The sequence below is a fragment of the Danio rerio genome, chromosome 4 (assembly GCF_052040795.2).
Source record: "Danio rerio strain M-AB ecotype USA chromosome 4, GRCz13ab, whole genome shotgun sequence".
Lineage (NCBI taxonomy): Eukaryota > Metazoa > Chordata > Actinopteri > Cypriniformes > Danionidae > Danio > Danio rerio.
This window is the reverse complement of record NC_141024.2, coordinates 26,175,804-26,197,911: the sequence shown is the minus strand read 5'-3', so window position 1 is coordinate 26,197,911 and position 22,108 is coordinate 26,175,804. Positions and strand designations below refer to the sequence as shown.

Genomic DNA, 22,108 nt, shown 5'->3' with positions numbered 1-22,108 from the left:
TTTAAAAAATTAAAAACTGCTTTTATTCTAGCTGAAATAAGACTTTTTCCAGAGGAAAAATATTATTAGACATACTCTAAAAATGTTCTTGCTCTGTTAAACATCATTTGTAAAATATTTTTAAAAAGAAAGAAAAAAAAACAAAAGGAGGCTAATAATTCTGACTTCAACTGTATATGGTTAATATGCACTGTTTATATCCATAACATACAAAGACCACTGCAATTTCATTTAATGTTTTTGTAAATGAAAAAAATTATAATACAAAGTTGGATCAGACAACGTAGTATAATTAGTTGTAGCAGCCTGTAGTAAGGTTTCTGTGACTTAAAAAAAGTTGTGTAAAGTTGGCAATGTATATAAAGTTAAATCGAGTTTATAAAATAGATTTATTCATTCTTAATACTTTAAACATGTAAAAAATGTTCATGTGTGTACATCTGTATCTGTAATGTGTGGTGAAGGTACAAAAGGTTTAGGAATTTTCTGAATGAATGGATTTAAATAGTTCTTTATTCTGTAAACATGACATGCTTTAAAACCATATCAGTGGGTTCTCTCCTAGTTGTAAGTCAGTAAATTTGATTAAAATGATAATATATGATACAATTAAAGTTAATTTATTTAAAAGTATGTGATGCCGGTATTTTTTTGTTTGCGTGTTCTTAAAAAGTGTTAATCTACATAGTCGAGTTTTACACCATGGAATGGCTTAATTTTAATGGGATCCTACTGGATCCTGTTCCTAAACATATAAGACTTTTGTGTTTTATGTTCCAGTGTTTATTTTAATTGATATACTCTGTGTGTGTGTGTGTGTGTGTGTGTGTGTGTGTGTGTGTACGTGTTTTTGTGACATATCAGGACACAAATCTGTATAATGACATGGGTATGACACAGGTATTACAAAAAGGAGGTGAAATATGAGGACATTGGTGACGTCCTCATTTCTCAAAATGCTTATAAATCACACTGAATGAGTTTAATCAGAGAGTAAAGCTGCACACAGTCTCCTGTGATGGTTGGGTTTAGGGGTGGGGTGGGGTGAGGGCAATACAATATACAGTTTGGACAGTATAAAATGAATGGAAACCTATGTAATGTCCCCACTTTTCACAAAAACAAACATGTGTGTGTGTGTGTGTGTGTTTGTTTGTTTGTTTGTGATTGAAAGACTGCAAGCTGTGTGAGTTTATGCAGACATTTTAGAGGTTATGTTTAGCTGCTGAAATCATTCAGAGACTTAATCTACTCAGGGAATGTTTTTCCCTTCACACACATTTCATTTTATGTCTGAAGTGATCTCATATGCAGCAATCCCAGCAGTGTGAAATTGGCTTGAGATATCATATGAGAGCCTCTGAAATAGTTTTAGTGGGACCACTGTTTTTCTTTTAAATTAAATTTCAAGCACTAAGCTTTTGATAGTGAAACGCATAATCATGGAGTCCAGCTCAATCCAGAGGAAATAGATGCTCTACACCAGTGGTCACCAAACTCGTTCCTGGAGGGCCGGTGTCCTGCAGATCTTAGCTCCAACCCTAATCAAACACACCTGAACAGCTAATCAAGGTCTTACTATGCATACTTGAAATATCCAGGCAGGTGTGTTGAAGCAAGTTGGAGCTAAACCCTGCAGGGACACCGGCCCTCCAGGACCGAGATTGGTGACCCCTGCTCTACACGGACAGAGCTTTCTCGTCTGTTTATTGACCCAAATCCACAATTGACTGAAATGTGAAAGCATCATGTCCCTGTGCACCTCCAGTTGATCCGACTGACCCAAAATTAGAGTTACCAAGATAATTGTGATGCGGTTTCTCACCATACATTGAGTTGAGAGAGCACCCTCCACGTCCTTGATGAAAACCTGTGAAGACAGAGCAAGTCCATAAAGTAAGATTTTTGTACTGCCGACCTGACCCTTATAAAAGCAACATGTCGAGGAAGGATCAACACATGGAAATACGTGTCCTGTTGGGTGAAATATATATATTTTTCCTGTTTTGAACTCGATGTGGCCGGGGCAAGGAGTAGCTTAGAAAGCTAACTTATGCTGCCAACTTAGTCCTTTATCTAGTCAAGAGAAAGCCTGGTCTGCAGCAGTATGGCTCTGTTAGGAATGCAGAAAACTTGAGCAGGAGCAATATCCTGTTACACAAAGCCTATGCCTGACATTTGTCATTTAAAACTAAATCACTTACTTCATAATGTTATATCTTAAATTTGCACCTTTTGATAATACTAAAACAAATCCATTGTATATTATTTTGTTTAAAATAAAGTTAGATAATGTATTCTTTTTCTTTTTTATTTCATTTTAATCAAGCAGATGTTAAATTAATAGGCAATAGTTAATATTACATTTAAAAAATATACTAATAATAGAAAATAAGCAGAAAAAAGGCTATAGTTGCAAGCAAACACACAAAAAAATCTGTCTAGTATGTCATGTTGTGAATGTCACACAACAATGTTGCTACATCCATTTCGTGTCTTACATCTCTACTCTGTAAAATAGTGAGAATGTAGACACACGTTATCTTTGTAAAAATGCAATGCTGTAAACATGTAATACTTGTAATTTTTTGAGAATGATTGATGTGTTTGTAATGTGATAAATTATAAGCTCAAGACGCTGACTGAACAGAAGCGTCACTGAAGCACTTGAGCTGTTAACCCGCCAACTCCTTATTTGTAAAAACATCCCTGTTTTCAATCACCTAAATAAAAGAAAAACAATTTAAATGATTTAGAATAATATATTACATTAGGTATTAACAAGTGGCATGGTGGCTCAGTGGTAGTGGTATAGGTGAATTGAGTAAATAAATGTAGCCGTAGTGTATGAGTGTGTATGTGAGAGATTATGGATGTTTCTCAGTACTGGGTTGCAGCTTGAAGGGCATTCGCTCTAGTGTCTATTGAGGGGGCAACCCATGAACTGTGTGGTGGACTCCGGAAGTAATAGATGCCATCAAGATGAAGGAGGAGTCCTACCAGGCCTGGAAAGTTCTATACCTTCTCTTGTGTGCTTGAGGATTTGCCTGTCCAGTCCACAGGTCTGATCTGATCTCTGTATGACCGGACCAGAAGTTTGCAGCTATAGGGAAGAAGTGGTCTGGATTGGAGACCATGGAATTTAATGCAGATGTCCTGTTGGCTTTATCAGATCAGGATCTGCAGCGTGCGCTGGGATGGTTTGCTGCCAAGTGTGACGCAGCAGGGATTAGAATCATCACCGAGGCCATGGTGCTTGACTGGAAAAAGGCAGCTTGTCATCTCCAGGTTAGGTCGTCTCCGGCTTAGTCCCTTTATTAATCCGGGGTTGCCACAGCGGAATGAACCGCCAACTTATCCAGCACTTTTTTACGCAGTGGATGCCCTTCCAGCCGCAACCCCTCTCAGGGAAACATCCACACACACATTCACACACACACTCATACACTACGGACAATTTAGCCTACCCAATTCACCTGTACCGCATGTCTTTGGACTGTGGGGGAAACCAGATCACCCAGAGGAAGCCCACGCGAAGGCAGGGAGAACTCCACACAGAAACGCCAACCGAGCCGAGGTTTGAACCGGCGACCCATTTGCTGTGAGGCGACAGCACTACCTACTGCGCCACTGCCTCGCCCCCAGCAGTTCAGGTATCTTAGAAAATCTTACAAATCTACATTACTACTCTCACTTATTGTCATGAATCTTGATTACAAGTAGCTGAAATGAGCTTCTTTTGCAGGGTTCAGGAATTCTGTCACTCACGGGGAAGAGCTGCTTCTTCTTCACCAAATGAGAAAAGCCAGCTAAGGTGGCTCTGACATCTTTTTCTGATGCCTCATAGACACCTTCCTGGGTAAGTGTTCCTCCAGAACATACTAGAGGTAATATACTTGAGGAGACTATGTCTGTATGCTTGTCTGGGAACACTTTGGGATCCATCTAGAGGAGCTGTAGAAAATGTCTGGGCAGAGGAAAGTCTGGGGTTCATTCTGTTGGACATTCAATTTCCTTTTAAATTAATAAATAAAATTGTTTTATTTTAAATATACACAAATACATTTATATTTAAAAGATTAAATTACAACCCCCTCATATCTTTTTATGATAAACTGTCATTTTACAATGTCACAAGCAAAACTAAATGTTATGGTGATACATTTTCTGATTTATATAGTGAAAACACACTCAACTGTTTCGTTAACCCTTGTTTGCTGTTGAGGATATAGATTTTGAGTCCTAATTTGGCCGCAACTTTCTGTTTTTCAGTAAGTGGAATGATTTTGGTGACAAACCTTATTTTGACACCTATTTTTAAAATGCTTTTATTATAATTAATTATTGTTCGTGACCATTTTTTGTCCAGTGGATTTTTATTATAATGCAATTTTTTTCTTGCAAAGCCATGACACCATGCATTCTTGATTGTTGCTGGTTTTCCCTGTTTGCAAGAAGTGAACATTTTAGTTAAAATATAAAATGTTTACTGTTGATCATTTGCAGTGTGAAAAAGGTGTAGTTTCTGCCATCTATAAGGAGTATGTGGGTGTGTGAGAGAACCCTTAGCAAACTTATTTTGATGTGTCTGAGAAAATCAAAATAAGCAGCTCAGCTTTCTAAACATAGTAAACATAGTAAGTCTTTATGCACACACTATAATCTGCTGCTACACTACAGAATTCCATATAAAAGCCAGAAACTTTTTTGTACAAGCCTATCTAAAGGATTAATGTTGCCAACTGATGATTAATACCAAAACATAGTTTCCAACCTATCAAGACGTATGCTGTGATCGACAGTGTCAAATAAAGCACTTAGATCAAGCAATACCAGCACTGTTTGTTTGCCTGAATCTGTATTCAGTGGAATATCATTGATTTATGCGCTCTCTGTACTATGAACTAGATTGAAAATTGTCTAAACATCCCTTTAAGAACTCATTAACCTGGTTAAAACAACTTTTTAAATAATTTTGCCAATGACAGGGAGATTTGAAATCGATCTCTAGTTGTTCAATAAGGTGTTATGTAGGTTGCTTTTTTTAAAAAGATGTTTAACAACTACAGAATTTTATAATTATTTTTAGGGGGTTTTCTCTTTATTTATAAAAGGCCAGTAGATATTTCAGACAGGAAAGCATTGGGAACAGAGAGAAGGGAATGATCGGCAAAGGACCTCAAGTTGGGAATTGAACTCGGGTCGCCATGAGCACGACAGTGCTATATGTCAGCCCACAGTACTACTAGGCTATTGTCGCTGACAACAATTACAGTTTTAAGGGAGTTTGAAAAAGTCTCAGAAAGAAGTGAAGCATTTACCACTTTTAGGAGATCTGTTTCTAAACAATTTAATCGTTTTAAAAAATTATGTGTGGAGTGTGTCAGATCTTCAGGTTAATGTTTTCATAACCTGTACGATCTCTTTCAAAATTGTACCACCAATTGCCATGACTTAAGAGGTTGATCCTGTCTGATGTCAGCATAATTTGGCTGATTGGATGAGCTGATTGCCTTTCTGATATTATCTCATCAGTAAAGAAATGTGCAAACTCTTTGCATTTACAACTCATACAAGTTAATTATTCAATATTTAATTACATCCATAAATACTATGACAGTCACTCATTCAGCGATTCACCATAAGTACAAATAAAACATACTTCTGTTATAGCAAAAACTTTCAAATTCATCCAAATTATTTCAAATCTTCTGGATTGCATACATAATTTCCTGTTTAAAACACTCACAATCATTATACTCACTTTAGAAAATAGACATTATTGTTCTCCAACTAAATTAGATGAAATAATCTCAAATTATTATTTATGCTTTTATTTTTAAGCTGAGGTAGATTGTTGTTACAGAAGCAGAAAATGTAGTATCAAAATTAAGGCTAAGTATCTTTCTCTACAAACAAAATCTAATACATTTATTTGGCAATGTTACCACAACCATGTAATGACTCGTTTCTTTATACATATATAATTATTACAATCATTAATAATGCATTATGACATGTGTCTGCTACAAAAGTATTACTTAAAAATATACTTTAGATCCTCTTTTATTCAATACAAGTACCAAAGTGAAATGTAACATCAAGTACTGGCAGCATCATCATTGCATTTAACAGCATTTTGAAATATAGTTGGTCATACTTTACAGCACAGTTTCAAATGAAGGAATTACAGTTTGGCCTTAACGTTTGAACTGTAGAGGTGCTCTTGTAAAAATGCTAAAATCTTCTTCCATGAGTCCTCTTGAGCGTATGCATGTGGTTTAGTTTGTCCACCCCACAGCATGACAACTGCAGAAACAACAAAACAACATTCAGATGTAAATTCAAACAGATACATGCACATTTGAGAAGAATTAAAGAGACAAATGATTTAAAAAATAATAGTTGACATCATTCACTCTCCTTCCACATGTTTCAAAACTGTACGAGTTTCTTTATTCTGTTGTACGCAATAGATTATATTTTGGGGAATGCAGTGGTGGACAAAATACAAAAATTAGTCACTTAGTACAAGACAATTAAAGTAAATCAGCACAGATCAGTCAGCCAAATAAAATATTACTCCAGTAGAATTATAAAGTCCTCCTTCTCAATAGTACATGAGTCAAAGTACATAAGTACTTGATTTTTAATTTATTAATTAAAGTGAAACATTAAGTGAAATTGTGAAACCACATTCACAAGCTGAAACCCATTGGGATCAGTTTGTAAAATCAGTGAATCATTTACTAGAGACACTCTGTACAGATCATTTGAAAATGTGTTTTTTATTGGAAACTCACTCAGTACAGGTCATTTGAATCTGTTAATCATTTACTGGATACTCACTGTGTATGTATCAATTGAATAAGTAAAATCCTTGACTGGACAGTCACTATTAACGCATCATTTGAATCTTTGAATCATTTACTAGAGACTCGCTCTGAATAAATCATTTGAATTAGTGAGTGATCTCATAGGACTCATAAATAGATATCATTCCAACTCACAAATTAATTGTTTAGTGCAATTTGTGTTTACCAGAAGAAATAAACTCTCAGTGTTTTTGGACTTCTGGAGGTAGAGTAAATGGTAAACAAATTTTGTGAAATATACCAATTCAATCCACCTTTTTCCATTGTGCCATGACGCTTTGTGTGAATTATTGAAGTAACTTCCATTAAACTATAAAATATAAAGTGTATTATTTAAGTGTATTATTACTTGCAGCAGGATCATAAATAGCCCAGCCTGGAAATCTCACAAGAAAACACAACTGTTTTAGGTTTTGGCTGTATAGTGGCTAATTCGTTTGAATTAAATCACACAAAAATGTGCGAATTTAAAAAGGAGGTGTCGCATCCAACTCTGCCCCTAAACCCAACCGTCATTGGGGATAAGCAAATCATATTAAAATGTTACAGATTAGATTGTCTGAATTCAAATGAATTAACCACTAAAAGTTACGAATTGCCATCAGATTGTGTTGCAATAAAACTAAAAAGTCTTTCCACAGCTATATTATAGACTGAGGGGCCATTTACATACGTTTTCAGGCAGAATGCAATAACTTTATGGATTTTGTCAGTTAATTTAACAGCATTTTGGGGACTGAAAATGCATACAATTTAAAATGGATTTCAAAGTGGAAGTTTTTTAGACCACCACCATTTTATTGATTTTAAAGAGAAGGGTAACTTAATCATACTTAAGAAGGGAGGCACACATGGCAATTTTGTTAGTCGAGTTTCAGTGGTGTAAAGTAACAAATTACAAATACTGAAATTACTGTAATTGAGTTTTTCTTCAGTAGTTTTAAAAATGTTTACTGGTATGGGTACTTTTACTCCACTACTTTCCTTCAACCTGCAGTCACTATATATTTTTTTGTCTATGGGGATTCGAAAAATCAGACTAGTGATTCCTGTCCAATCAAAATCACACATAGATTGGTAAATCGCATCATAATGAACTACATAAAGACATGGGTGGTTTATAAATGCAGCAAACCTTTGGGAAGAATTAAAAGTGTGCAAGAAGATGTCCAGCATTTTTACACGCAGTGACCCAGACTGTTCAGATGCATGTCACGGATGAAAAGATGACAAATGTTTACTGTATAATGACCGAAATGGTCTTAAACACCCAGCAGGCACAAGACGTCAACATAATGTTGTGGGGACATTGCAATTTGTTTGCTAGGCAATAAGTAAATGCACTACAGAATATTACGTTTACACACATCTACAAGCGTTTACAGGGTAAAACTCACTACTCTTGACTACTTTTGAAAGGGCTAAGTCAGGGGTGTCCAAACTTTTTGGGCTAAGGGCCAGATGCAAAATAAAAAACGTCCCGGGCCAAATTTTACATACATCACACAGACATATATATATATGTGTGTGTGTGTGTGTGTGTGTGTGTGTGTGTGTGTGTGTGTGTGTGTGTATTATGGAATTATTTTGTTGTCCAACTATGTTTCTAGAAAAACTTGCTGTTTAAAAATCGTGAATCTTCTCTGGGCAAATTACTGTTGCAACACTTATCAGACACTCCTATATAAATTCTCCTTTACTGAAGGGTTTTCTTTGCTGTGCGATAAGCTGAGCTAGAATGTTCTTGCACTTTTATTATTACGAAAAAAACTGCTGTTGTTGAGCTGATAGGGCAGCTGCTATTTGTTTTACTTTTTGATCTCATTCGGTACCAGTGTAAAAGCTGAAGGCCTGATGTTTTGTTTCATAATGTCTTTTAATATTATATTCCTTAATTACTGCAACTGATTCCTAGCAAATTAAACAGACACATATTCCACTGACCTCTGTGAAGAAATATTCTTTCCCCCATTGTGACTGAAATTTCCTGCACTCACTGTTGATTTTCCTTTTTCTTGGTTGTGCCATGGCTCGCCAAAACGTGATTGTCATTTATGTTTCCTTCAGTTTGTTCAGTTTGTTTTACTTCATAACAGGAACTGCTGCCTATTTGAAGGCATGTCATAGCGACACCTGGTGGTTATTTATTGAATTACGTTTATTTTTGTATAGCGGGCCAGATTCTATTTTTAAAAAGTCACACGAGCCGCCACAAAATTGATTGCGGGCCGCAGATGGCCCGCGGGCCGTAGTTTGGACACCCCTGGGCTAAGTAATAGTACTTTTACTTGAGTATGATTTTTAAGTACTCTTTCCACCACTTAAGAGTTTGCTAATGCAACATGGATTTACTTCACCAATATTACATTCGACAGCAGATACGCTTCATATGTAAATATCAAATTCTAAATGCATACCAATACCCTGAGCTGCTCCAGACATGTTATCCTTTTCCTATATGTACTGTTTACTAACAAGATGACAATGGCAAAAACTGGCTGGGCATATGTAATACAGCATTTTTGGTCGTTTTTGCAGGTATTTGATATTTGTAAATTCATATTATCCGGGCAATGTTGTGCATGTAAGAAACAGTATGAAATGCAACAGAAAACTATTCAATTCTTGGCATTATCGTGAAAATGTAGCCTTAGAGTATATTAAATATCATAACACAGCCTTATTATTTAAAAGTTTCAGTTTATCTAAATGGAAGTTACCCAATCCGAAAGTGCAGTTCCTAATTTAATGTAGACGTCATGTGAGGAAAATGGTGGATATGAAAAAATGAAAATAGATGCAACAATGGATCACACATGCTTACCTTTCTTCTTTGTGTCATACAGGATGAAGTTACTTGCTCTGAAGTGAGGTGTGTATGGAGGTTCAATCAGATGACCAGCATCAGGGTATGTCAAGACCGTCAGCAGGTGTCGATTTCCTGCTTTCTCCATCATCATCTCAATCTGTGAGTAAATGAATCATATATCAAGGCTCTAATTTAATTTAAATGTGTGAACACTACATAGTTAACTGATATTTCAAAGGTAAACAGAACTTTTTTGGGTACCAACATTCATCAGAATATCTCCTTTTGTTTTTGCGAGTTAAAAAAAAAATAGACAGCCTGTTAAAAGTGAACTTGAATAAAAAAGGTTTAATGTTTTGCTTAAATGGCATTGAGATTAAATCTTTTAATGGGTATAAAAAACTTATTTGGAACAAGTCAAATGTGAGTAAATGATGGCAGAATTTTCATTTTTGGGTCAATTGAAGTTTCCCTTTAACAAAAATTGATCAAAACAGCAAAATTATCACAAAAAAATGGAAAATCCACCAGGGTATATCTACATTTCTAAGTTTTGATTAAAGTTTAATTATCTAATCAAAGAGAAAATATATTACAGAAATATCAAATATTTACAAACAAAAAATTGGTCTACTGTCCTTTGTTAATATTGCCATATATTATCCTATATATTACTATTATTATACTATTATCATTATATTATATTGCATTTTAAGGTTTCATACACAATCAACCTTTAATGAAGCCTTGGCCATTAAATTTCATGGAACCTTTATTCCAGACATTGAAAGTCAGAGAAATCTATATATTGTTTGTCCAAATCATGGAATATCAGAGTGTTTTTTTGTCATTTTAAATTTAACTTACTTCATATTAGACATACACCAATTGATAGGGTTAGGTCGATAGACGATGCAATCATCGTCCATCGCTGATGGCCAATAGACATCACAATGCTGAGTCAGCATCGCAGTCCTCTTCCCCACCCTTGTCACAGCACCAACCCGCTCGCGAAAAATATACACGGCCTCATTTAAACTAAAATGCCTTAGTTTTAAAATGGCACGTCCACACTGGTGTCTCACTGAGCTCCAGCACAAAACCCCGGAGAGCAGTGCACGTTGGACACTTTATCAAGGATGTACCGCTGGATTGCGTCTCACTATCGTTATCAAACATGATATTTAATTAATCTTGTCTCTATCTAAAGACTCTTCGGTCTTTTGAATCTATCAGGTAATGTGTCACAGTGTCAGTGCACTGCTTTAATCTTTCGCTTTTACGCTTGTACTCAGTAATTTTAGTGGAAACCTCAGATACTGTTGGTTGGTTTCGTTTGGTTGTGCACCATTTATTACTAACCAAGTTTGTTGACGCCATTATAACAACACAGATCACTCTGCCTATTTATGCCAGAGTCCCAAAGAAAATGTGATTGGCAAGTGGTAATTCGTGTGTAGCTTATCTTTATTTATTTATGATTTGGGTATGGGAAAAACAAAGACCGTGTGGGTCAGGTAATTGAAATGGTAGGCTACAAATAATTAATTTGTTGTGAATTAATTAATCATTAATGAATGCCTACAATGACGATGCTATCGTCCATCGCGATGTTTTAAATTAGACATGGTACAATGCCAAATTGTTCGACATTGCCCAACCCTACCAATCGATCAGCCAGAGACCAGAATCAGCTGATTTTTCACATGGTTGGCCTCTCAGCTGGTTGTTGAAACAACACGAAATGTAAAAAACTAATAAAATATGTTATTTTATTATTTTTTACACATTTAAATCGATTGAGCAAAAGACTGTTAATTTTAATTTTAAGTTAATTTGAACAAACAGCAAATGTAATTTGAGTGTATTTGATTTAGTTTGTGTATCTGAATATTGCTCCATCAGGCACAATAATCTTTATATTATTTTGTAGTGTGTGCTATGCAGCAGTTATCATATCTTGCAGTGTGTGCACATTTAAGATTTGAGGTAATAACATCGCCATGATGGTCAAAACAAGTTCATTCAGTATTAAATGTCAATCTTGTATGCATATCACATTAGCCTGCAGTGAAACAAATCAGACAGACTTCGAAAACGGTTACACCATGCATGCTGAGTGAGTATCAAAACCCTTTTTCGTTGTTCCATTACGAACATATATTCGTGAGGAATGAGAGACATTTGAATAGCTTTTAATAAACACAACTTGTCCTGTGTTGTTTTAACGAATGCCATTACCATCTGTGTTGGATGTGATCATTTGTTTGCATATTTTAAGATTTCTTCATATTCTAAATAAAACTAAAGAATTTAAAAATTAAACTTTTTTTTTCACCCTAACGGCACAATAAGGGTAAAGAACTTAATTCGTAGATTTGCTTCATTTTTGCAGCCTAGGGCTATGCTTCTCCCCATGTATTGTATCTTTTCTAAAACATACAGTATAGTGTAAAAGCATGGTTTTTACTAAGAAAACCTAAACAACCAAACAAAATGATATTTTAATTGAACACATCACATAAGGTGTACACACACAGTACCATCCTATCTAGTATTGTATAAAGGCAAAGCTGAAAATCTATGGTTAAAGGCAGCAGGCGCACTTAATACTTCTGCAGCAACAACAAACATGGTGGCAGAGGGAACGTAGGCTACGTTCAAACTGCAGGCAAATGTGGCCTGAATCAGATTTTTTCGCCCACATGTGACTCAGATCTGTTTATGTCTTGAACAGCTCAAACCGCATGGAATCTGATCATTTCAATTCAGATTTGTGCCACTTTCAGTAGTATTTTTGTAGTATTAAATCTACACATATCTGATGTTTTGAAATCCGACCGCAGTGAAAATGGTTTTGTAGGATTTCATGTGACTTTTACATAATCTTTGAGTGACATGAGTCTTCATTCTAAGCTGCAAACATCATATACTCCTCAGCAGCATTCTAAAATTGCACCACAGAAAGTTGGTTGTTCGTTTTGAAAAAGATTATTGAAGGCAAAACTGGTGCTTGTTAGCCAATCTAGTTAGCGATTGGGGCACGGGTTGATCGCAAAGCTGAAGAGCGTGGGGGAGTGTTGTGAATAGAGGATTTGTGTGTAAAGGAAGGAGCACTTTCATTTTAAGGATGAACTTTCTCTCAGAGTGAAAAAAAGGGCAGGTGCTCAAGCACCCAAACCTCCCTTCTGCACATGCCTGTTGTTTATAACGAAGTGAACTGAAATAACTCTGCAAACAGAGATAAACCAACTCCACCTTTACAGTTCTGCAGTCTGCGGCTGCTCATTAACCCTTGATGAGTTCACTACACCAGTGATCCTAAAAAACGCACACCGTGATTGTCAAAAATCACAAATGATTTCAATCTCAGCATTTTCAATCACAAGAGGCTTATTTTAGGATTCAAATGGCGAAATACACATTAGTAGTAGCAGGACAACCCCTTGCAGTTCATGAATTACACCACAGTTGTCTGTGGAAAGGGCAATAATCATATTAAGCATAATCTCACAACGTGCTTCATACAGTACACACATTAGTTATCGGTCACTCAATGACTGTGATCTGTTTACACTGGAAATCTGATTTGAGCACTTAGCCTCGCATTGTGAACATAGACATATTAAAGTGGTGACATCTGTATACTCCCAGACAACTATAAATCACTGTTTATTTCACTTGCATATGTGCTCCTTTTTATCAAACTTCTGACTGGTTTATTATAATTTATGGAGACGCTCACCTTTACAAAAATCAAGTTTAGGATAATCCAGTAATTTGGTGAAATTATCCTCAATATCGCAATATGCACTGCAGAAAAAATAGATTATTGCAATGACATTTTTTTCCCAATATCGTGCAGCCCTACTCACTACACTGTGCTTCCACACCAGTGGAAACATGACATTACGGGGGATGAAGTGTTCAAATTAAGTCAACGCAAAGATGCAATTAGACATCCTGGGGTGCTATTTGCACAAATGAGGCGCAAATTATGCGAATAACACGCACGATTGAGCGTTTCAGGCAAATCAAAAAATACAGAAAAATATTAGTAATGGATATTTTTTTTTTATAGTGTGGCCAAAATTTGCGAGAAATCTGCATCAGTAAAAATTGCAAGGTCCTCTAAATATTGCAGCATTTAGCATTCGCAGAATCAAACAATTCTGGAGGCACTGCTCAAATCAGCTTTTTGGTCAGTGAAAGTCATGGAATTTGACATGACTTGGAGTGGCAACTTTAAAATAAATAAACTAATTAATTAACATGCATACAAGGATACAAATGACTCACGTCTTCAGCAGATTCAACAGTAGGCCAATTCTGATCATCAGTTCCATTTACCAACAAAAGAGGACACTTTATTCTCCCAACCTGAAAAGATAAAACACAACTGATGTTTACGAAAAGAAAAGAAAAAAACTGAAAAGAAAAACATACTGAAGTCAGACTTACGTCTACTTTGAAAGCTGGGTCTGAGGGAATCGGCAAGAGCATGTCTCTGTGTATTAAGTGGTTGTCCTCATTCACTGGCACTTTATCCACAAGACTGCAATGAACATTCACATTTTGTGTTGCTGTTTATTCAATGTCATTCACTGTAAGTGCCTGATATGAGAGGATTTATTCACTTTCTGAAAGAATACTACACAACAAAAACATTTAATACCATTAAATGTTTAATTAGCAAGACAAATCAGTTCATTAGTTGCTTATATCTGTTAAATTTACTGGTTAATCAATCTGTACACACACAAAATGAAAATTAAATCTGCTATTTGAGTTCACTCAAACACTCAGAATACTAAATATGATTATTTTAATACTGTGGATATTAAGAACTATTATAGAATTATATAAGTCAGATATTACAAAATTATTATTTTTTTGTTAAAAATGCTTGTCGTTAAAAATCCAAATTTTGCTTTGTGGATCTGCTAAAGAGGTTTTTATGCATTCAAATGTAAAAAAAAAAAAAAAAAACATTTTGTTTTCTCATAATAGACTAGTGTATCACCTAATTTCTCAAAGTGTTTCAAATGATCTCTCTAAACTCCTTCATTTGGAAAAGTACACTCTTCTCTGGCTGGACAGATGGTCTAATCTATTCTGATTGGTTTTCTGCTGACAACGCATTGAAAATCAAATGCCCAATACTATATCTTAAAGGTTCAATAGGTGATTGTCTTCATAAACATTTTTGTTGTGCTGGTTGAAAGTCTCTTCACGTTACAATAGTAATAATTCAAGTAAATTATTTAAAGGATTAATATGAATTTTATATTCTGGATATGCATTATATGACTAAAAAATGGCAGGCAAACAACATCAGGCAGGCAATCTTTCTGTAAAACTGGCAGGCAAACAACATCAACCAGACCTTCTTTCTGTAAGACAGGGTCAGTGTGGGACTCCTTTTCAGCCCTGGAGTTTCAAGCCTTAGACCGGCCCACCTCAGTTCACGACTGACTATATTAAAATAACGTCATTTTCAATTCAGTTTCTAATGACACCATCACGTCTTTTCAAGAACACAGCTGCTTCAGAACAGTATTAAATGTCTTAACTATAAAAATAAAAAATAAATAAATAAATAAATTACTCAAGTGAGGTTTGAACTTGGGTCAGCGTAATGCAACGTGCTGACCACTGGATCCCAACGGCGCTGTTACGCTGGTGCGTTTGGAATAAAAATAAATATTGCATTGTTATCAGCTAGACTTAACCACAGTATTCATTTCTATTGATGGCTTATTTTTTTTCTACCCTTTTTAGATTTCTGATCAAGTTATGTCAGGTTTATTAATGTAGTGAATCATCTGATTTTCATTGAGTAGATGTAATCATTAATATGAATTATTAGAATTCTTATATTCACCAAGGTGCTGCTGTTTGGGGTCGAATGATAGTTACATCATCATTAACCTGCAGGCTGCATTTTGCTCACGGGGCTGCATAAAAATAAATAAAAATAGTGGAGCTGTGGCGAAATAATGAATAAAAAGAGAGGCTATGGTCAAAAAATAAATAAATATATGAAAAAAGTGCGACTGCTGAGAGTGCAAGCAGCTAGGGACACCAGCCCTTGCTGCCAAAAAAACCTGACTGGCCAACCGGGAATTCTCCCGGTCTGGAGGCAACTAAGTAGTTCAAACTGAAGAATATTTAGACTGAATATTCAGCATTTACAAGTTTAGTTAATTTTGACTGACATGGCATAAGAAAGTAATAATGTTATAAAACAGCAGAGTTGTATGAAAGCAATTGATGCATGTCCAAAAGTATTTGCAATTTGTTGGAAGGAATGAGAAACTGCTACTATGATGTGCACAAATGACTAATTGTTTTGAGAAATAGAATAAATATTTAGCTTAACAAAATGTTTTGTCACTATCTGCTCCCAGCAGCTTGTTCCAAGCTCCGATTGTTGGTTTAATGGTCCTAAATAGCTATCACTAGCTACATCACTATAGTGGATGACTAGTAATTGTAGCAAAAGCAAAGCAAAATAATGCTTAGCAAATAATAATAATTATATGCTAATACAATTAATGCATGAAAAGAAAGCACAAAGCAAACACATCAAAACTTTAGGGAATAAGATCCACTTACCCTGTGAAGTCCTCAATGACTTTGAAGAGGCATTTATCAACAGGAACCACATGACTTCCACTGATACACACACAACACTGGGGCTACAAGCAAAACTACATGTTTAAAAAAGTAAAATTACATTCAACAATAAGAACAGCTACGAATGTAGATACTGTACATATAAAATGTATATTTGGGCAAGTAAACCTTAATGACTCTGGAGTAGGCAGTCATACTGAATGTGATGGCACTTCCAAAACTCAACCCTAGCATTGCCATCTTGTCCTTCTGTACTAATGGATGATTTTGCAAGATCTGGTATGCTTTCTACAGGAACACACATATACACATAATTACAAAGTTAAAAAAGACCTGGCTAAGTGGAAAACGCACACAAAATACATTGATAATGAAATTAAATTACAAAAGCTGATCCAAGGAAGCAGGATCAGCACTGAAGCAGAAGCATTTACCTCAAAGTATGTATTATTAACATCAGTCAATTTCAGCATTGCTGGAGCGAGGTATTCAAGTGCCATACATGCAAAACCATGAGATGCAAGCAGAGCAGAGCGATATTCAATCAATCCACCACCTCCTCCCCATAGGTCCAGCACTCCTGGATATGGCCCAGGGCCTAAAAAAGACACACAGCAGATTATTTGCAAACTAATTAAAAAAATTAAAGTTCATTTACAGAAATATGATCAAATCTGGCAAAATACAACTTCTGATTTTTGCATGTCATGCCCTATCACCAACTCATATAACTTGCATGTACAAATTATGTGGCCTGTTGATTCCTTCAAATTAAAAAGAAATTCCGACAGGCTTTATTTCAGTTGACAGCTTTGGTATTTAAGTGGCACCAAACAAACAAACAAAAAAGCAAATCTGGATTTTGGTACCAAACCAACCTTTTCACTCTGACAATCTTGCCTTTCGTAAATATCACCAAACAAAGAAATAAATACATCTTAGAAGAGGCATATTTAAATGTATACATGTGTGGATTGTTTTATACCTGGGGGAAGAAATAAGGTTCCTTGAACTCCGTTCTCTCTTATGTCCACCCTCTGTACACCTGGTGCCATGTACCAGCGCTCTGTGACAGTCCTGGCCAGCGCAGAGGTCTGACTGAATCCTTGAGACAGATGCCCACTGTAGACTGATATGTTAACTACCATCGGTGTGAGTACATTCTTCTTGCGCAACCTTCAATAAAAACAGACGAAGGAAAACAAAGAGAAAGTATTGGAATAAACATGACTTTTGCCTCTCAATTTGAATTAATTTGCGAAAGGCGTATTTAAACTCTGTAAAACCCACTACAGTAAATCCACCATCATTCTACAATAACTTACCTGAGAGCAGGTCTACTTCCTGGGACAGGCCTTAGGCTCCACAGCAAACCCATCTGCTCTGTGCCTTCATACGTGCCTCCCAAACTTTCATCTTTTGCCACTATTTCAACAGGATACATACAAATGTCATTCATTGCACTTTTTGGTGTCCAGCTGGAAAATCTAAATTAAATTAAATGAAAATCTAAAACCAAATCCTTACTTTAATATGATCTTTAAATAGTCAAACAAGTTATTTATCATAACGTAAGGTTGTGCCACTATTTTAACAGGATATATGTAGTCATAATGTCATACATGGATTCTGGACCGTTGTTTTAGGTTATTAATGTTCAATTCTTATTAGGTGGATGGATGGATGGATGGATGGATAGATGGATAGATAGATAGATAGATAGATAGATAGATAGATAGATAGATAGATAGATAGATAGATAGATAGATAGATAGATAGATAGATAGATAGATAGATAGATAGATAGATAGATAGATAGATAGATAGATAGATAGATAGATGGGTTGTTTTTTTTCATGGAGTATGTTTACAGTGTTCAAATTTTAAAGAATCATGCATCAGATTGTTGTACACACCTGTTACTTTTCCATGTTTATCACTGATATAGTGTCCAAAAGCCTCCCAGAAGTCCTTATCTTCAGACTGATGTAGAGAGTGTACCGTTACCTCTTGATTGGGCAGTAAATTCCTTATGATAATCTGAATTTTCTCGTCCACCATTCCTCGACATGGCTGAACAGTTAACAGAGGACATCTCCTACTCTCAGTGCTCACAGTTCTAGAGACAAATAAATGAAAGACAGCAACGTCTTGTTTGCAAGTCTTGTTTCTGTTAAGAATACACTTCCATTCACATATTGGTTTCTATTAGTGGCTGATATGTTTAATAATATAACTTAAAACTAACTTTAAGACATTAAAAATTATTTAAAAAGCTAAAAAGTTAAAAAAAATTATTTGTGACTGAGTCATTGATTTACATACAAAACAATTCAATGAAAAGTTCAGACATTTTCTATGGAGTAGGCATGGGCCAGTATACGATTTTGATGGCCTGATAACCCTGGATAAAAATATTACGATTTTACGGTATTGTGATTATTGCTCTGAAATATATTATTTTTAAATCGGAGTAAAAAAATAAAACTGTTTTCAGCTTTGAACACATAATATTTTGTTTTGAGAAACCTTTAAACTATTTAGGAACAGTAAACATTTCAGGCTAAATAATTCAAATTAATCATTGACTTCTGCTGTCTTCATTTGTCTCAAAAACAGAGATTTCTTTACAGCTCAAGATCGTTGGATATCTTTTTTGCTGATATGCTGTTGTCCTAAAAAATACATTGACTTTTCTAAACCTTGAAAACGGTTCTTGTCCCATGCCTACTCATGAGCATGCCAACACATGTTATGTCAAAATTGTCATTGAATAAATCAACAATTTTGAATAGTTTTTCCCTCATTAACCTTGCTTCGGAAGTCACATGTAGGCAAGGCGGGCCACTTTTTTTAAAACATCTGTGGCTATCCTTTTGTGTCCTTTTTGAAACTGACACACTAATAGCTATTCAGTGGCTAATACACATTGCTGTCTATTAATATTTGTCATAGACTAGAAAGGCAAAATCCACAAGCTTTACAGCAAATGGCACATTTCTTTTGTGTTAGTCACAAACTATATAGGTTACGGTCATTAAAAAAATCTGTAACAGAAAAAACATTGAATTTTGTTTACTTTTTATAAGAAGTAAATAAAATAAATTTCTACGTTACCTAACTGGTGCTAACATGATGAAACGTCCAACAAGGGTAGACCAGCGTTTCATTTGTGAAAATAAACTGATTACAGTAAATCAAAATATTCCTGAAAAGAAAAAAAAAGTTAAATAAATGAAAAAAACTTTACAACATAGCGATGTGTAAAAGGAAATAAAATAAACATTGTAGCACGCAACTTTTTGTAAGACCTAGACGGAAGTGTTTAAAACTACTAAATGTATCAAGCTTAAGTCCAAATGATTGAAATATGTAACCTTGACGAAATTAGAGGTAAAACAATATAATTTTACTATTGTCGTCTGCGGTGCAGCAAGGGCTACTGCTGATGACGAAACATTACCTTTGACACGCATGTTTATGTCCTTACATAGGCAAAGGTATTTGTTTTAACTCTTTCAGGAGTTGGGACATACATGTTTAACTAAATTATTTATAACTATAATTATTTAACTATAAATCGTAGTTTAACATGTTGTTTTGTTGTTGGGGAGACAGATCAAAACAACTGCAAAACAAGCCCACCACCATCACAAAGGTAACTTGTAGAAGTACTACAGCGATAGATTTTAGTGAATGGGGATATTATTAAATGACAACATAACTAGTTTCGTACCCAATCGATGTCGTTCCTGTTTTGGTGTTGTTGATACTCCCAGGCAAATCGCACACCACTTCGCGTGCACACATTGAATACCAAACTGTTTTATACCCCTAAACATCCCTTCCCCCGGCCAAAACGATTTGGGGGAAGGTCGCAAGTCGCATACCTCGGCTGAAACATGCTACTCGGCTTCTCGGTAGATCTTCGATCCAAGCGCCCCTGCCCTGTTGTTTCCGACTTGAAGTGAAAATATGGCGAAATATCAACAATCGAATAAATCATTCATTTTTTTCTTCTTTTTTTGTTGTGTTTTTAATTCTAAACGTTATAATATCTCAGATAGACAGTACATAGCCTAGGCCCAGTATGTCAGGAGGTCGGTTCGAAAGACACAACCCCCACTGATAAAAGGTCCAGTATTGTTATCCCATACATGAGCTCATTTTTTAATTGTTTGTTTTATATCTTGACTGCTATGCTATTCCATCATAAATTCTGAAAATAACCCATCAAAGAAGGCTTTCAATGAATGCAAACAATATTCTAACATCCATGTGCAAGAAAACATACAATATGACGAAAGTGAAGTCACTACAAGTAAAACTTTTATTCTGAATCTTGGACCTTATTCTTGATAGAAAAAAAATACAAATAAAAAGTGGCCCATATTAAAGTTAATTTTAATACTAAAAGGGTATATTTGTTATCCATAATCTTTCAAAATGTATTTTTATAACAAAAACTTTTTCATTTTTTCATAACTGCTTTTTGCTAATATAGGATGTAATAAATTTTTATTAAAAAAGTATATATATATATATATATATATATATATATATATATATATATATATATATATATATATATATATATATATAATGTGTGTGTGTGTGTGTATTCTATTTAGAATATTTAGCAGATATTTTTGATACATCAAAAAGTATGGTTATGAAGACCATCTGACAAGCTAATCCAGCTAAAAATTGTTCTTAAGATATCTCTAAAATGCAGTATTTATAATTGCAGAAAGGTCCACATTTTGAGGAAAAAGAACCACCTTTTAACCAGGCTGGCGGGCATGAATCATGCACTTTGATATTATTTATTTATATGGTTAATATGCACCGTTTATGTCCATACATAGCCTACAAAGACAACCTAATTGCAATTTAATAGAATGTTTTTGTTAATTAAACAATCAAAATACACCATTGTATCAGAGAGTGTAATATAATTAGCTGTAGCAGCCTATAGTTATAGTGTACCGTGACTAAGAAAGGTTGTCTAATGTTGGTAATTTAAATAAAGTTAAATCAATGAGTTTATAAAATAAAATTATTCTTTCTTTATACTTTAGACATGTAGATAATGTCCATCTGTATCTGCAATATGTGATGCAGGTACAAAAGGTTTAGGAATTTTATGAATTAATGGATTTAAATAGTTCTTTATGCTGACAACACGACATGCGTTAAAACCATATCAGTGGGTTTTATCCAAGTTGTAGGTTAGTGTGAGAATTTGATCAAGTAATAAGATTTATGATATATAATATAATTATTATTGTTATTATATATGTTATTATTATTATTATATCATTATTATTTTAAAATATGTGCATTTGTAATGGTTGAAAGAATGTCGCAAATATTAGAAGTAGGTCTTGCAATACTTTAAAATATATCCTCATATTTTTATATACAAATATTAACTTAGTCAGAAATCTGATATATATATTAGAATTTCTGCTTATTTGCTATAGATACACTTGCATCACTTATACCAATGTCATGGAGGAGCAAATGCGTTTCCAATCTGTTTCCTCTGTGATCAACTCCGCCAGCGAAAAAGTAACTCATAACGAACATTTCACAAATTTTATTTCAAAAATGAACTATGAATATAAAACACATTACAGTGTGGCATTAACTAGTCTATACCATACAATCATGCACAAAAAAGAGTGAACACAGTGACAAGGCAGGGGCAAGTTTAGGATATTTATTTTAGGGGGGCTCAGCTCCTTATGAGGTAAAAAAAAGTTAATTAATTAACTGTATG

The 22,108-nt window shown here is 34.8% G+C and overlaps 1 protein-coding gene and 1 long non-coding RNA gene across 19 annotated transcripts; both read right to left on the bottom strand.

Annotated features, from left to right (window-relative positions):
* Window positions 1-277: 277 nt before the first annotated feature.
* Window positions 278-2,992, bottom strand: LOC148679951 (uncharacterized). The gene is made up of 3 exons (XR_015942435.1): window positions 1,684-2,992; window positions 1,128-1,477; window positions 278-802 (listed from the first exon to the last, which is right to left on the bottom strand). It is a non-coding gene; the product is annotated as an uncharacterized LOC148679951 (long non-coding RNA).
* Window positions 2,993-5,334: 2,342 nt separating this feature from the next.
* acot14 (acyl-CoA thioesterase 14) lies at window positions 5,335-20,453 on the bottom strand. 18 transcript variants are annotated; one of them, NM_001030110.3, is given in 12 exon segments: window positions 5,335-6,309; window positions 9,700-9,841; window positions 13,984-14,064; window positions 14,146-14,239; window positions 16,303-16,385; window positions 16,492-16,611; window positions 16,758-16,955; window positions 17,343-17,499; window positions 17,649-17,748; window positions 18,240-18,442; window positions 19,441-19,531; window positions 20,060-20,125. In NM_001030110.3, coding segments are annotated over 11 exon segments (1,353 nt in total). In that variant the 5' UTR covers window positions 19,494-19,531; window positions 20,060-20,125; the 3' UTR covers window positions 5,335-6,187.
* Window positions 20,454-22,108: the final 1,655 nt, after the last annotated feature.

Excerpts from the sequence above, each read along its gene's own strand:
- acot14 (XM_088649821.1), bottom strand. The coding sequence starts at position 20,329 with ATGATTTATTCGATTGTTGATATTTCGCCATATTTTCACTTCAAGTCG. Across the intron at positions 16,386-16,491 it reads CCTACTCCAGAGTCATTAAG|CCCCAGTGTTGTGTGTGTAT; the intron begins GTTTACTTGCCC and ends TTTTGCTTGTAG. Across the intron at positions 14,240-16,302 it reads GTCATTGAGGACTTCACAGG|TCTTGTGGATAAAGTGCCAG; the intron begins GTAAGTGGATCT and ends TGTTCATTGCAG.